Raw genomic sequence first — 17,776 nt, forward strand, 5'->3', positions numbered from 1 at the left:
ATAAGTTGTGATTTTAAACTTTAGGACAGTGAACAGTACTTGAACCTCAGATATCTCAATACAAGATTGACAGATATAGTTACAAGCAAGTGAAGCTTTCTGTGTTTATATCTGAGTGTCAAGTAATCCTCAAATGTTTTGAATTATACTTGTAGCTGTATATGTACTGTAAGATACATAGTAACACATACACTATGATGTGTTGCTCAATGAAGTTTAACTAGCACAAACATTACTTGTAGTGTGTGACATATTAGCTTTGTTCTGATGCAATACATTTTAATTTGTATGCCAGCAATGTTACAAATGCTGAGTGGTCATCTCTTACACCATGACACACTGGGGTAGAGTAGACAGTGATATGATAAGAACCTGTGGACGCACAATATAGCAATGTCATTTCATCACAGTGTTAATGTAATATCACTTGAAACTTGTTAATGTACACAACACACTCAATAACATTATATATACACACAAGACATGACTATTGCTCAAGTTTATGCATAATGTATGCATACAATGCATGATTGATCCTTTCACTAGATGCTCCAAACTCTCCTGGAATTTGGCTTTTGTTAGGTGTAGTTCTCTGTAACTTCTGACCATTTCTGTACATGTATAGACTATCTCAAGATGTAATCATGCCAGAGTGCAGCATGCACCAGACAAGGATGTTACTGTAGCCATAAACAAATCTTGGTACCAGAGGAAGTAGTTGATGTGAGAGGGCTGACCAGGTATAGAATCTCTGACAGCACTGAGTCTGGGGGGCACAGCCCCAGAAGCTGTAGCCATCTTTGATTTATGGCATCTAAAAATTCACCAGAATTTATAGGTGTTATAATTTGAAGCATTTCAACTAAAACACTAACTTTTTAGTCAAAGTTTTTAAAACAAGCTATTTGCAGCCAACAAAAACCTCTTTTGGCAAAGCGTACAGGGTTAGCCTAAACATACAACATTTATAAGCAGTATGCAAACAGATTTTGGACATCTAAAAACACTTTGTACAGTGGTAAGATACCAACTTTCAAAGGAAGAGGTCAGTGGTTCCATTCCTCTGTAGGCAACATTTACTTTTTCATTTTTGTTCTCAGACCACATTTAGAAACATGTTTTATGAGTGCTTCGACTGCCCTATTAGTAGAGTATTTGAGTGTTCTATTAGAGATGTCTTTTTAAACGGTTTTCAGCCACACTTCAAGAAGAATAATTACCAAGATCCCACCACCTTTCGGCACTTTGACTTGCTCTGAAGGTACATTAGATTTAGCCAAACCAACAGTGTTGGGCAAGTTACTTTGTAAAAGTAACTAGTTACATATTACATATTACTTGCAACTGAACTATTTAGTTACAGTTACATATTCCTCATAAAATAAAGTAACTATAATAATATTACATATTATAATACTTTGTGTCCACAGCCTTAAGCTGTCACGTGTGAAACTACCTCTTTATCACGTGACATGATTGCGTTGTTGGACAATGTGCAAATCTTGGTTATAAGTAAGAAGCTGGTGAATAGGCTTCATTCAGTAGGCTTCATTACTTCATAGTGGCTAGGCGTTACTCAGAGGATAACTAACGAGATTAGTAACTTCATTACTTGTAGTAATAATATTATGTAATACTAGACTTGTTACAGTAATTATATTACTTAGGTAATGCGTTACATTTGTAAGCAAAGTAACTTGAGTTATATTACCCATTTTTATAGCGTATTTCGTTATATTACTTAGCTACCACAAAAGTAATAATATTACGTAACGCGTTACTTATGTAACGCATTACTCCCAACACTGCAAACCAAGTTGAAATCATGGAAAGCTGAGGCTGGTTGTGAGTGATATTGTATGGCAGAAAAGTGCCAATTCCTGAATCCTACTATATACAGTAGCTACTACCACACTGTCAAAAAGTTCCTCAAAAAACAAAATGTTGAGCAGCAGGGCTTTGTATACCCATGAAATGATACATATGTCCCAAAAGTATGCAGGGAATTACAATCTTAAAATCACAACTCTGTTTAATGTACATCATCCACCAAATTCTGCACTGTAACTGTCATTCCTCCAGGAGTAGTTAATTATTGTGTCACAATTGTATTGGATATATTTATACACTACACTAAAAACAACAAACCTGCTAAATCTCATAATATCCATGCAACACATTAATATTTGTGACTGAACATGCTAAAAAGAGGTCTATACTTTTCCAAATTTCCAACTTGACTAATCATAACTCCTCATGTTAAACTATTCCCTTTTAAAAATACACTGCACAGAAGTGTTATGCCAGATAACTAAATTCACAAGTTAAGTTATGGGTTGCCAGATACATGCAAGGCTATAAGACACCTATTTGCAGACCCGGTACATTTTTATACCTGAAAGTTCAATACCTTCATTGTGCATATGAAATCACATTTTCACAGCCTGTTCAAGCACTTTTAAACCTTGCATGTTATCTTTAGACTAGTACATTTCTGTAGTGAATTTTGAACAACACTAAAGAAGAAACTTCCTATACAAACACACAACACTTCATTACCTTGTAGGATCATCATCAAACCTTGCTTCAACAGGAACAAGATTTGTTATAAGAGAAAAACATTTACTTTGTTGTTTAATTTTTTCCTCAGTATAGCCAATAGTGATCTGTAAGTGAGTCTAATAGATGTATTATTACTATTGTTGCATACATACAGACTGTAGTGCTTCCTGTAAGGTGTAGTTCTCCAAGTTATCATATTGTACATTAAAATCAGCTACACTGGTAAGGTTGTATCCCAATAATCCACCTATTCAAAGTAACTTGTATAAGTACAATAGTATGTGGCCATATGGTAAGGTACTACATACACAACTATATCAATACACATGGCAAGAATGTAGTCAGAAAACTTTGAGCCGAGGCACACCCAACTGCTCTATTAGGGTAGTCTTATCAAGACTATTCTATTAGAGTATCTTGATTTATGCAGTACTAAATTCTTTGTTAGTTGCTTTTTGTTCACTGAGGCAACTCCTCAATGGTAGACTATGCCATTGCATGATAGTGTTGCTATAGGGATAGAGTTACTATAGATAAGATTAAGTGTGTATGTAATAGTTATACCACGGCTGCGAGAGATTTTGCTGATATAATACACCCAAAGTACAAGGGCTGCAGGCCCGAGGGCTAAGGGTGTACAATATCAGCAAAACCTGACGCAGCTATGGTAAAAATGGCTTTAATAGCATGGGATAGTAACCATTAGAATGTTGTTCATATGATATAATAATAATAATAGTACTGCTTCTAATCTGTAAACTTTCCTGACACTAGTCTAATAGTCTGCATAGGGCCAGTAATGCAGAAGTTGGCCATCACTGTTTCAGTATAGGTGCATTAGGTTTAGAAATGTACAGCAACATTTAATATTTTAGAGTAAGTCCAAAATTAATTCTATGCATAAGTTATATCACTTGGTGCCATGTGAAGCCTGTTAGGCCTAAAGTCAAATATGCTCAAACTTTTTCCCAAACTGCTTTCAGGAATTTCCCGTAATTTTCACCTATTATGCTCTTCAGTGTTCCCATTATGCTAGCATTATGTTCCTAGGTTAGCAATATTATTTTATAATTATCTTGGATTATTTAATCAGTGAATGCTCTATTAGAGTATTTCACTACAAAGTGACTGTTCTATTAGAGAGTATTGATCTAAGGAGCTATGTAAAATGCATTTGAATGCACTGACTGCTGTATTAGGGAGTATCAATTTTCATGGAATTAAGCTCCATAGTTTGAAATATCCACCTAATATGCTGCTGGCATAGTACTCCAGCCTATTATGCTTATTATTATGCCAACATATTTGACGCAGGTCTAGAGCCCATGATGGTGAATGGGTCAAACAAATGTAGGCAGTTCTTACATAGCTACTTATGTATCGGAGAACACATAGTAACGGGATCCACCCATGCACCAATTAATAACACTCACCAATTGCCCCTTGAAAACTCCATACAAGACAATAACATACCAGTAAATTAACAGCCTACACATACTTGTGTCTAGACAATAGATGCTCTAGACAGTACATGCTCTAGACAGTACATGCAGTAGTTTAATAACTTGACTACAGTTTATCAATACATACACATAAGCCAGCATGTTATATTAATGGATATCTACACAAGGAATCTGCTGGGATGGTACATGCTATGTTTGACAATGTCACACATAGCATGATTCAAAAACACTAATGGCTACAACAGAACTATGTATCTAAACAGATTAGAGTCCTGTTAGCTTCACATGTGTGTCACGTGCTTTGCATAATTCTAGTCACAGGAATCACCAGAAATCATTGCCAACGCATAAGATATCATTAGACACCGTCACCAGTTTATAAAGATGATTATCATCTATAAAGTGACACTATGTTCATCAATCAGGAAGCCACCATTACTGGCAGTGACCAGAACTGCAGAAGACACAGTCTAAAGCATTTGTCCTCATGATCAGCGGTCATTGTACCATTCATTTCTCAGGCCTTAAAATAGTGTGGATACTCTTGATACAAGCCATGACCTACACTTATACATGATCAGCAGTGTTGGGCAAGTTACTTTGTAAAAGTAACTAGTTACATATTACATATTACTTGCAACAGAACTATTTAGTTACAGTTACATATTACCCATAAAGTAAAGTAACTGTAATAATATTACATATTATATTACTTTGTGTCCACAGCCTTAAGCTGTCGCGTGTGAAACTATCACCTTATCACGTGACATGATTGCATTGTTGGACAATATGCAAATTTTGGTTATAAGTAAGAAGCTGATGAATAAGCTTCATTCAGTAGGCCTCGTTACTTCGTTGTGGCTAGACGTTACTCCAAGGATAACTAACGAGATTAGTAACTTCGTTACTTGTAGTAATAATATTATGTAATATTAGACTCGTTACAGTAACTATATTACTTAGGTAACGCGTTACATTTGTAAGTAAAGTAGCTTGCATTATATTACCTGTTTTTATAGCGTATTTCGTTATATTACTTTGTTACCACAAAAGTGATAATATTACATAACGCGTTACATAAGTAACGCGTTACTCCCAACACTGATGATCAGATACCTAAAACATATCCAACAGAAACATCATCATTACATTGTGTTACTCGACAAGTTCTCTGGAATACTCTTATACCACTAGAAAGAAACACAATTACACAATTAATATGATCACCCATTGTATCAATAAGTAATAAACTCACTTGAAATATTTTTCAGCTTCTGTCATCATAGCACTACTGATACAGTAAGCAGCACCACTTCCAAATTGATACACCTTATGCTTCACTATCTATAGCAAATAACTTATTATTAAATATGACACATTGTTATTTTATTACATACATAATGTAGCTCCTTTAACTGAATTTTGGCTCCTTTATTGTAAACCTGCAACACAACTTAACTACATTACACAAGTAATAACTGCTTACTGAAAAGTAAGGTCTAATATGTTTATCTTCACGCCACCTACCAATATAGTGTGGTTGATGAGGATCATATTTTTGTAATAGTTGACTCAATTGTGGGATATTGACGTAAACATCATCATCAAAATGACAGAACCACTGGTAGCTGGGGAATACCCCACAATTATACTCATATCATAATATTATACATACCCCTCCTTGTTGTGATGCTGTTCCCTAACTCTGTAGTAGGCTGCAAACTCCTCACCCAGTTTACAGCACAGATCGTGGCTACAGTGATATTGCATACTTCCACTGGTTAATAACAAATGCTCATCTTACGCAATGTGTCTTTGGAAACAATTAGTGACGACTATATCAAATCCTTAAAAATAGGATAAGTTATGAAAAATTACACATTTAGATAGAAGAGTCTGGTCTAGTTATGGAGTGATAATTATAACATGAAAAGAATATCTAAACCAAAACAGCCAAGCTGTAAAATAAGAGTGCGAACCCCAAGAAGACCAGGGTGAAAAAGTTGTGAAATCAAACGTGGTAGCCAAGAAATGGCTGGATGGTAGGTTAATGGAAAATTTTTAATAGCGACAATTCAGGCGAATTTGTATGCCACCTTTGATTTCACAACTTTTTTCACCGTGGAGGCCGCATTCTTTTTTTTACAGCTTGGCTGTTTTGGCTTAGATATCACTTTGCAAGCCACAAAGCTAGCCATAAACTGGCTTTGGTGCTTCCTTTTAACTTGCTTTTTTTTCTTTACTTCAGGAATTGCTAAGCAAGAGAAGCCATTATAATAATGTATACATAGGCTTTTTCTGACTACATAATTGTATATTTAACACTGAATAAAATGAATGATTACCACATAGGGAAAGAGAGATATCTTATTTTGTTAAGACAATATACAACGTAAGTGCAGGGGTCTAGACTCAGGCATACTATGCACCGAGTGGACAGTACAGGAGCCCTGGCAAGACTTCCACTATTAAATTACAATACAAAAATAATTATTATAGCATGCAGAAAAGTTCAGTTTAGACAAACCGATAAATCCCAGTCCAAGGAGGTTCTAGAATTCAAAATCCTGTATGAGCAGGAGATAGCAGTGCAAGCAGCCTGCTCAAACAGGGGACCTTACAGTCTTCTTCGTCATTTCACAAGTACTGGCCACTTGGACAATTGTGCCTGACATAAAATGGCTTAAACAACCAATCTCAATGGAAATGAGATTAACAGATAAGCCAGAAAGCTGAAGGTCATATTGTAAACTGCTATACCAATCTCCCTTCCAAACTCTAGCAGCCAAAAGATGTTGCTGGGTATTGGTGGGGATAGTTAGTTCAAACAAACAGATGGAATTATTGGAAACCAGCACCAAGTCAGATCTGCTAAAAGTGGAGGAACGATTGGTTAGAATGGTGCTAGGAGGACAGACACTAGCAAGATATCCTGGAAGGACAGCATGGAGTTTGAAAAAGTCAGGTACGTAAGTGTTATTGGAGTCCGCGAACAAGAACCTTTGGGACTGAATCATGTCTCCAGGTATACCTGCCTTGATCAAGAGCAACAGGACATCCAGTCACGATATGGTTTGTTGTGGGTTGGAGAGCTTGACAAATGGCACATTTATGGCTAGTACATAACTGTAGCCCACCGAGTTGGATTATGTGTTATAACTCTGTGGCTTTAAATCCGATTCTTTTCAATTATTGAAGGGCCTTTCTAAGGTGATTAATCCATATGTACACCAATTTTCAAATGATTTCATAAAGTGGTTTGTCTGGTACACGTGGGAAGTATTCATTTATTTTTTAATTAGCTAATCTTGATCACATACACGCTGTTGGTTTTTTCGCTGTATCTTCGTAGTCTTTAACTTGATTTCTTTCAAACCACAAAAGGTTTTAGGTTCAATAGTTAACCTATCCACGCACTGATTTTCACCTTCTTCACATAAGCAGTTTACCCTGTACGTGACAATATGTGACCCAGTCTGGGAAAACCGGTCTTATCACCTATTTAAAAGTATTGAGAAACGCCAATTTTAAGTGTTTAGTGTGTTGTAGCTCACCAATGGTTGAACCTATGTGTACCAAATTTTTACACGTTTTACACCAATTCCTTACCTTCTAGAGTATCCACTGTGCAAGTAGCCAACAACTAAGTTTCTTGCCATTTTTAATAGTTATTAAACTGAGGTTGACTGTATCAGGCAATCTACAAAAGGGGAGGGAGGCAAGGGGCCTGGAAAGCAGGCAAGATGGTGTAAGGCATAGGGTTGAGTTAGGGGCCATTTCTCAGGTCGCAAAATTGGCTAAAATGAAAGGAAATTTACAGCAGAGGTACGTATTCAACACCACAGAGCTGCACAGCCGCATACAGCCATCCCCAGGCTGACCAGAGCTCCATTAAGGCCCCACACACACATACAGATCGCCACTGGGCTTGGGAAAGCAGCCAGCAAAACCAGACCACTAAAGTCTAACTGATTTTGATTGTGGAATTAGATAGTTTATTCATGTAGCTTTGTGTTCTGGGTGAAAAATCGAATCTGCTGACATGGGTGATAAGAACTGGTTTTCCCAGACTGGGTCACATATGTTGGTGTTATTTTTCATGAATAATTGTTAATAACTTCTTGACTGCTTATTAGATTCCAGCCAAACTTGGTACCAGGATGCACCTTTATACACCCCCCCTCTTTTGTGTGCCAAAATTCAAGGCAATCAGATAATTTATTGTGTTTGCACTTTGTCGCAGTTTTTGTAAGTGTGCAAAAAGATTAAGAAAAAGAGGAAACAAGTGAAGAAATTAAGCCTATTTTTGAAGTCTCATATCTCAGGAATGCTTGAAGCAATTTTGCTCAAAGTTGGAATGTAGAGTCCTGACATTGGCGGGTATGTTCACAGCAAAATTTGTAGTGTTTCATAAAGGTAACACAGAGTTACAGATATGCAAAAATTGCATTTTCTTTCTTCTTGTCAATATACTCATGGTGTTGCATGCTGGCTACTTGGGCCACATGACACACAACCGTGTGTCTTAATAAATTATACATTTGTAAAATGCCTTGTTACCTATTGTTTTTTTATTTGCATGCAATTGGAGCACATACCTCTTATACAAAAACAAGACAGTTGCAGAAAGCCTGTAGCCTTTAAAATATCAACTAAGCTAACAGGGAACTTCAGTGAAACAATTTTCTGTATATGCTTTGTACTTATCCGGATACTACAGTTTCACAAATGCTTTCTAACAAATTAACTTTCCAATGTTTAACTAGCAAATATTATATTTTGCAGGAATTTCCCATAATACAGGAATCAAAGGTGACAGTCAAAAAATGACTGCAAATGATAATAATGTCAATCAAGTTAATCAATCAATCTATTGGTATTATGAAGCCACTTCTTCTACTGAATCTAGGGGAAACCATGACTAATGAGTAATCCCAACTGTTATACATGCATTACTGGCAGGCAAGCTCACCCTATGCTCTGCCGATTGCGCTATTTAAGAGAACAGTATGCAAAGCAAGAAGTCACTTCAACTGTAATACATAGAGGAAAAAAATGGGCAACTCTTATACAACAGTCCAGCTGTTGACCTACCCATAAACAAATCCATTACTCCAAGAGAGCTGAAAACGATGAAGAGCAAAAGAACATCAGTAAGTCAATGATGCATGCACTGTGTCTCTTGCATTATGCTAAACAACACGTGTTTCTAATTACATAGAAAGTCACTCCCTAGCATTATCAATAGTTGAGTGCTGCTTGTCTGAAGGAATAAGTTAGAAAATCCACCATTATAAGTTTTGCAAAACATTGTTGGAAATTGCTCCAAATCACTCTGAAGTCATGCGTGTAATGGACATAATAATATCCAACTGATGTTACCATAATATGTAGTTGTCTCTGGTTAATATTTTGTTAGCAGGAAAATTCAAGCCATTGTAATCACTACTACTATCAAATACCATCCTATATGTACTGTACAGACTGACCTGTTCTCTTTATTGTCTTGACAAAAATGTTATCATGTGACCCATCACTGATTATTGTTAGCTGTAAATAATGACAATAAAATGTTTATAACATTTGATTGGAAAAAACAACTATAATATTATCACACATAGTCAGTAGGATGTTGTGGCATTGTTAAAAGTTTCTTTCAACTAGAAGTACACTCAGGTACAGACTACTGATCATTGCTTTTAAAAGTTATAAGTACTATTACAATAAATAAAGTAGAAATCCAAGCTGTCAAATTCAGTGCAAACTGTGTTGTTATCAGATACACTTGACTGTATTATTGGAGTATTTACATGACTGCTCTATTAGAGTATTTTGATCTTGCCAGGTGCAATAATTAGAGTGAAAAAACCATTTAGCAACAAAGTCCTCAGCATAAATTAAGCTTCCTGGGCTATCCGTTTAGTTTTATTAGCATCAAGCAGTGTACACCAGCTAAGCTAACTGCGAACATAATCTTTAATGGCTTCACATATAAGATAATGGTATTTTGACAAGAAACAGAGCTGTTTTCATTTGAAAACGGAATCATAAATAGCTACTGTAGTAGAGATGGGATGATACAAGAATTAAAATTAGCAATACACTGCCCAAAAAATATCATGATACAATGATATATTCCAATACTACAAAGCAGTGCATATATGTAAGTCAGATATATTAGACAGAATATCTTTTCTAATCTAACTCTATGGAAATACTAACTCAATGATTTGGTTGTAAACTGGCATCTGCATTTGAAAACGTTATGCCAAATACAGCTATCTATGTAATGATACCTATATCACACTCTTGCATATTACAATACAGCAATATATCATCCCACCTCATGTCGTGGACCTATTTATTTGTCACATACTACTTCAACAATAATACATTGTGCATTAAATAGAGTGCACACTTCAATAAACCGTTATTGTAGCATTCTCCCTTTGCTGTTAGTGCACATGCAAGTTCACAAAATTGTTACATATCTAAGTCCTCTTTCTTCTTTGCCAGCAAATGAGTACAAGCTTGCCTATCACGTAATCAAATTTAATTATTGGTCACTGGCATGAACCTGAAATAGGTGATGTTAGTGTTCTGCTTTTGTTAGCATTTAGCTTATTGTAACATAGGTAAGTGTGCACTTTTCAGTTCTTAGCAGCAGCTAGCTCTAAGATGGATACACTTGAGGTTTGGTAATACCCACTCACACTTTTGAGCTTTAGTAACATTGTTGCGTATCCAGTCAAATGGATACAAGGTAAATAGTAAGTGTTTGGACTATCAATTGCTTATGTTATATCCATCTGATAGCGGTGACCTTCTTCAAACATAACAAGGCTGTAGGATCAGATGTGTTACAGACCTTCAGCACTTGTGCTGTAAAGTGACCAACAATTCGTAGCTCATTTTCACCCCTTTCCTTACTGTAGCTATGTCTCAGAGTTTATATTCCTCCATAATTAATTAGCTGTGGTACTTATCTAACTGGAATGCAGAAGAAGAGTGCTTTCAACTAGGGTAATCAAACTTGGGCCATTTCACACTACTACATCAGACGCGAGCTCAATATTGCACATACCAAATGAATAATAATGAGCTAAAACAAGTACAATAATTAATAAGCTTTTAATTATTTAGGCGCTTAATAAAAATGCACTGGAAATGTAGCAAGTAACAAGGAAACATAGAACCAGCTAAAATAAGTTGTACAATGTAACAGCTGCCATGTTTAAGTTAGTCGGTGCTCCTTTCACCAACACATCATCAGAGCGTAACTATCAACGGAAGTACGGTAGACTATCACGTTTACAACAGGAATCGTCAACATTTTTTTGTAGCAACTGGATTGATTGTAGAAACACTTCTCATAGTGTTCTGTTTCAAATGCTGTGTAATGGTTGAACGTAATAGTTGAAAATGAAGTTAGCGGCCATTGTACTTTTCAGTACATGTAATTGATAGTTGGGCATGTGTGTGTAGACACAAAATATTTTATTATATATCTGACACCATTCCTTTCTTTTGATGTGCCAGTTGTAATTACATTACAAAAAAAGTAGACAAGCAAGTACAAGCTAAAATTGGAAATACAAGGTTCATTAGTTATCATAGAAATATACAGTAGCAAAACAAAGGTTGCCTACAAGTGCAGATATACTAGTGGACATTTAATTGGTAATAAACTAAAGCTGAAATTAAATGTCTCCATTAGCATATCCGCAGGTATAGGCCTTGTATCATCACTATGACCTCCCATCACTTAGAATTCCTAATTTTTCCTTGTACAATACGTAAATAACAAAAATTTGTGCAGAAAATCAGCCCACGAAGTAGGTTAGTGGACAAAAGCTGGACAAATTCAGGGGCGGATCCAGAAGCTGGCAAGGGGAGGGGCACAAACAGGCTAAGTTGTTGGCGGTTGGAGAAAGCCAGGTTCTCTTGTTAGTTGCTGCATTCACCACTTAGTAGCATCTCACTGTTGATTTTTGACATTTTGGCTTTTGTAGATGGTTGTGGAGTCTTAAATACTGTGTAAAAGGCTATGAATCTCTTAAAAGACAACAATACGATAATTATTTTTAAAGGCGCTTAGTACGCACGAAGGTGCTGGGGGCAATTTCACAGTTAGTTTGTTTTGATTTCATGTGAATTTGTAATACATGCTACTAAAATGTGCATATCGTTTTCATGAGTTAATGGATCTGGCCCTGACATAAAGATTAATATTTTAATCAAAAGTATGGTCCCTCCAAAAGGTTAGGAGGGGGGTGGGGGCATTTGCCCCAAATGCCCCATCCTGGATCCGCCATTGAAATTTACTACACAGACAATATTGAAACCGCCTAATAAAATTTTAACGCCTCAAGAGTCAGCACACAAGTTTACACAATGTATGACACACATACATTCACCTACCCTACAGTATAGAATGTACTTGTGTAATTGCATGCAGTAGAACCCCTTTTGTTGTTTTCACCATGTTGCCTAGCAGAAGTCTACTCATAAGTAGGGTTGCTTCGATTTGCCAAATTCACCAAACTTGCTTGTTTACAGTACTTGTTACTAATATTACTTGTCAAATCATACCATTGAACCAAGCCGGTGCAGTAGGGTTCAATGGAACCCCCTTGGAAGATCCATTACTTGGTAGTTAAGCTTTGCTCATAACTTTTACTTACTCAGTGAACCAAATTCTTTGAATACTCATTGCAAACACTTCTAGTGGCAAAACTCATTCTATCTCTCTTCATTGCAAATCACTTGAAACTGCTACCTACTGTATCTGCAAGGAAATTTTGATGTCAGAAAAATTTGACAAATCAGTTTAATTTGTCAAATTTAAATTTGTCGATTGTTTTTAGAAGTACAGGATTTGTCTACAATTTCTTGATTTTCGTCAACATTTATTCATCAAATCTGCTGAATTGTTAATTTGTCAAATTTTTCTTACATCAAAATTTCCTTGCGTACAGGTACTATCTTCTTGCACAATAAGCTCCTCTAAAAATTGTTTTAAAGCTAATGCAATCATTGATTGCATTGCAAATAATCACTCTCCAGCAATACAAAGGTTCACCGTAGCATTTATCACAAATGCTTATAGCTGTAAAGAAAAGTCTGCTGTCATTTGGAAGTATGAGAACCCAAGATGTTTTTAAAATCTTCCTGTCTCTTACTTCAGCCAGTCCAAGGCATGGATTACTGGGGATATCTTGGATACGATTCTTAAAAAGATAAATCAAAGTTTGAGGGTTTGTTGCTTCACTGATGGATAATGCTGGATGCCATCCCCAAGATAAGTACAGCAATTAATTGTAAGTTTTATTGTTGAATCTTATACCATTACTCCGAAATGCAATTACATTTAGGATCTAGAATTAATTGCAATATTATTCTAGGGAGTTGCTTATTTATTGTGGGTTTCAAATTTGACCATTTGTCTTAGCTTTTAGATTTTACTGATCAGTTGGTAGGTTCATGACCTTTACCAAAGCAGTAACCTTAACACATAAGTGCCTGTGTGGCACCTCCTTGATGGAATGATATTCACCTTATGTTTCACCACCTGTAACCAAGTCATCATCAGTAGCATCAACCTCTCCTCGTAATTACTTTCAGTTGTTCTAACTGAGAAATAAATGTTATCCGTGTAGTTCACATTGCTGGGTTGCTCCATTGGTTTGCGGAATCTGTAATTCTTCCTGGCAAGCGTCTTATTGCCACCACAATGAGATACTTCAACCTCGACTTTATCCGTGACGGTTCTTTTACCGACATGGTTCATTGACGCATCGCTGGTATTGTATACCACGCCCCAAATCACAAAAGAAACTAACACAACGAACAACAGCGTAACGCTCAAACCCTTCCACCACACGTCTTGCCACATGCGCCTCTTTACCTAGCAAAACCCCTGAGTAAATTCCTCACACTGTTACATTATCCATTTTATACGGTCTATATTTTGTTAGTCTGGCGGCGCCCGTCCATAGGGAATTATACATCGTTGAACAACATTCCTATCTTGGAGTTATCATTGACCATAAACTTTCTTGGCAACCACATGTTGACTATGTATGTGGCAAAGCAATGAAATTAATTGGATTTTTGAATCGCACTTGCTCAAAAGCATTGAAGAATTAAGCTACAAGCAGTTTGTGTTACCAGCAGTACTAGATTATGCTTCATCTATTTGGGATCCTAGTTACCACCAAAATCAAATTAATAAACTTGAAATGATTCAGAATAGAGCAGCTCGCTTTGTATTGAACCAACCTTGGAGAAGGAATGTTAGAGATAGTATTAGTTCATTGTTGTCATCACTTAGTGGCCAACCTTACAATTTTGAAGAGAGAGCACTCGTCTAATTTTACTTTATCAATAATATCTTACAAATTCCAACAAATTATCTACCAACTCCATCACCAATTACTACCACCAGATCAAGAAATGACATGAAGTTCCTCCATTACCAGCCTACCATAGACTGTTTTAAGTGTTCCTTTTTTCCAAGCACCATACCCGAATGGAACAGATTGCCTTCAGATATTTTCATGCCAATCAATTAGATAGTTTCAGAACTTTGCTGAACAGAAACTATAATTCATATTTGTAATTGTACTTGTAAATTAGCTTCATGCCCCACTGCTAATCAAATATATAATAATAATAATAATAGGGCGGGCGCTGCCAGGAGAGTAAACCAGGCAATTCTACAGGTTTCCTCTCGGCAAGCCTTGAGGCAAGCTTCAAGGTGTTCTCAACTATAGTATGTTCACGTTGAGCTGAATCCTGAAAAACAACTAAAAAATTAAAAGTGGATTTTTTCTCAACAAAGCTAACATTTCAGCCAACTAGATGAATATTGGTAACAGCAAAGGTGTCAACAACAGACATATACGGTTTGGCTCCATTACAAGTTCGGGAAAGGGCTGTAATGGACACTGTACTTACATGGCTTCCCCATAGGAAATGTATTGTGAAAATTTTGATTGGCCGTAAATATTATGTCAAACATTTGAACAAAAAGATTTCAAAATATTTTTAGCAGATCAAGCAGTAGTACAAATGAGCCAAGTTTCAAGATCATGTGTAATTGCATCCATGATGAGTTATTAAATGTTTTTGAGGATTCAGCTCAACGTGAACGTACTATAAGGCTGAGCGTATTTCTATGGTGTGGGATGAAATTTTGCTGAGGTTATATTTCTCATGCTAATTAGTCCATCAGACTATCACATTTTTGTACTTGTTGACCGGGTGTAACAAGTACCACTCCACTTTACCAACCTGTAGGAAAATCGACTGAATCGTGCCCATATTTAAGGCGGGCGGTTCTAATTGTATTAAGAACTATCATCCTATTTCATTATTATCTATTGTATCAAAAGTTCTTGAAAGATTAATCTTTAACAAGATTATCTCTCATAAAGTCTATCAGTCCATCCCAGTTTGGCCCGGTTTCACCAAAAATTGTTCTACACTACAACAGATGCTAATTTTCTCTGATCAAATCGTCAACAGTCCCTTACAAACAGATGTTATTTACCTTGACATCAGCAAGGCTTTTGATTCAGTGTCACATAGACATAGCTAGTATCTTACTGATCAAGCTGTGGTCAATGGGCATAACTGGTACTGCTGGTACTCTATGGTCTTGGTTCAAGAACTATTTGACTAATCGCTATCAAAGGGTTTCTATCAACAATTGCTATTCTGATTTACTTCCAGTAGTTTCTGGTGTTCCACAGGGCAGTATTCTTGGCCCCTTGCTGTTTTTAGTTTACATCAATAACATATCGCGACATTCTTATTTTCATCATTTACCATCCCTGTGGGATGCCATACCAATTCTAGACCTAAACGTGCCAGTTTGTTTGCTGAAATCTAAACTGAAATCATATCTGTGGGAACATTTCCTGACTAACTTTGATGAGAACAATAACTGCACTCTACATTACTTATGTACATGCTCCAGAAGTCACCAAACTAAACCTCCAACTACCAATTATAATCACTTATAATCTTAACTATGTAATTACTTAAGTAGTTAGTATTAATTGTACGTATTTTATGGCTGTTGGTTGCTACCAACAGACCTTTGGTGTTTTATTTTTTAACACCATAAAGCCTAAATAAATAATATAATGTGGCCTCTTCCATGCAGGTTTTATTTACTTTTTCTACTGGTTGCCTCCCCTTCAGGTACTTGTTCCATACTGCTTGTTCCCATAGGCTATATCGAGGAGAGTTGATTGGCCATGGACGCAGCTAATTTTGCTAAAACTTCGAGTCAGTGGCAGATACATTCATTGTAGTTAATAGGTGGTTCCCTAGAGGAGGTAGGTCATGTGTTATCATTCATGTTATGACCTCAAAGAAATATCCTTGTATTGGACATATCTCCTTATATTCCAAAGGACGGAATGCATATCCGTCCCAAAGCCCTTACAAGCCTTCTCAGTACAACACAGTGCTTTCGAATTGTTCTAACTCCTTAACACATTGGCTAACTACATACATAATTGCCAAATATCAAATGTATGAAGCATGAGCCTGTCCTCGATCAGTTGACACTAGGTCTCCATTTAAAGGATGACAATGTGAGAATATAGTTTATTAACCAACAACAGGACTGGGTATCAGTGAGTATTGAACATTGCCTTACACTTACGTACCAGAGTGGTGCTTTGGGCATGTGCAAGCTACACTTTTAGCTACAAGGACATGTGCTATCCAGTGTGATGGCCTGTGTGCTATACTCAATGAGCGACTGTATAGGCAATCTTCCTTGGGGGCTGGACTCAGTGCAGTACACATGTCACTGATGAAGATGTGGACATCCCTCGGGACATCCACAGTCCCACCATAATACTTAAGACCTGGACCATTGGAATAGATGCATTCTACAAACATCATTATACGTACACAAAAGACATATAACACTTCAGGTTGTGGAAGCGTGCCCAGCTACTATATATTATGTTGAGACCTCAGAGAACAACCTCTGTATTAATTAGTGTGAATGTATTTGCCACTAACATATGAAATGAGTTAACAAAAATTAACTTACACCCAATCAACTGTCTGATGACCAGTCCTCCACATAGCCTCTCTCAATTTATGGGAACAAGTATCTAGAGTGGAGGCAACCATGCGAAAGAAGTAACCTGTGTATTATCTATGGCCTGGATGATGATAATAAAGTGATGTACTGTGCTGAGCATACGTTTGTAATGCATAGGGCAATTTTCCCTTTAGAATATTATTGGTATTGGTATAGGTCTTAATGTTAAAATTTATAGGTCCAACATATGAATGGCAACATGCATGTATACATGTCCTTTGAGCAGCCTATAAACACTGCAAAGTGTAATGGTATGAGCAAATTGTTGATGAAATAATCCTGTTTCAGTAGCACGTTATTTGTGGTGTATGCCTTTGGCTTCAAAAAACCATTGTTTAACTTGGTTCTATTTTGTTAACATTGAGAGCTCAGGATCAAGAAGTTTGGAGTTGCTTAATTCAACCTGCTTGATTCCTCGATATTGTAGCCAGAAGCCTTAAACTTTTAAAGTCTGTCTGATCACCCATCTACTGCTTAATTACGTAACATTAACAATAGAAGTTGGTAAGCTGCTTTGTTATTACTTTATGTCAGTATAATAGGAAAATGTGCAATTTGAAAACAAATTTAAGTCACAATTAAAAATAACAGACATGGAAAGGTGTAGCTACTGCTATCA

The 17,776-nt window shown here is 36.5% G+C and overlaps 1 protein-coding gene across 2 annotated transcripts; it reads right to left on the reverse strand.

Moving 5' to 3' along the window:
* Positions 1-76: 76 nt before the first annotated feature.
* LOC136252723 (beta-1,3-N-acetylglucosaminyltransferase radical fringe-like) lies at positions 77-14,003 on the reverse strand. Of its 2 annotated transcripts, none has more exons than XM_066045300.1 (11): positions 13,582-14,003; positions 9,515-9,575; positions 5,830-5,872; positions 5,701-5,778; positions 5,512-5,653; positions 5,423-5,467; positions 5,281-5,369; positions 5,142-5,215; positions 2,719-2,809; positions 2,560-2,678; positions 77-372 (listed from the first exon to the last, which is right to left on the reverse strand). In XM_066045300.1, exons 1-10 carry the CDS (start codon positions 13,918-13,920, stop codon positions 2,606-2,608), a joined length of 1,035 nt encoding a protein of 344 aa, XP_065901372.1. In that variant the 5' UTR covers positions 13,921-14,003; the 3' UTR covers positions 77-372; positions 2,560-2,605. The 2 variants fall into 2 exon arrangements, with proteins under 2 accessions (XP_065901372.1, XP_065901365.1); XM_066045293.1 differs by having other exon boundaries at positions 2,560-2,666; positions 2,715-2,809.
* Positions 14,004-17,776: the final 3,773 nt, after the last annotated feature.

This window comes from Dysidea avara, chromosome 1 (genome assembly GCF_963678975.1).
Source record: "Dysidea avara chromosome 1, odDysAvar1.4, whole genome shotgun sequence".
Taxonomy (NCBI): Eukaryota; Metazoa; Porifera; class Demospongiae; order Dictyoceratida; family Dysideidae; genus Dysidea; species Dysidea avara.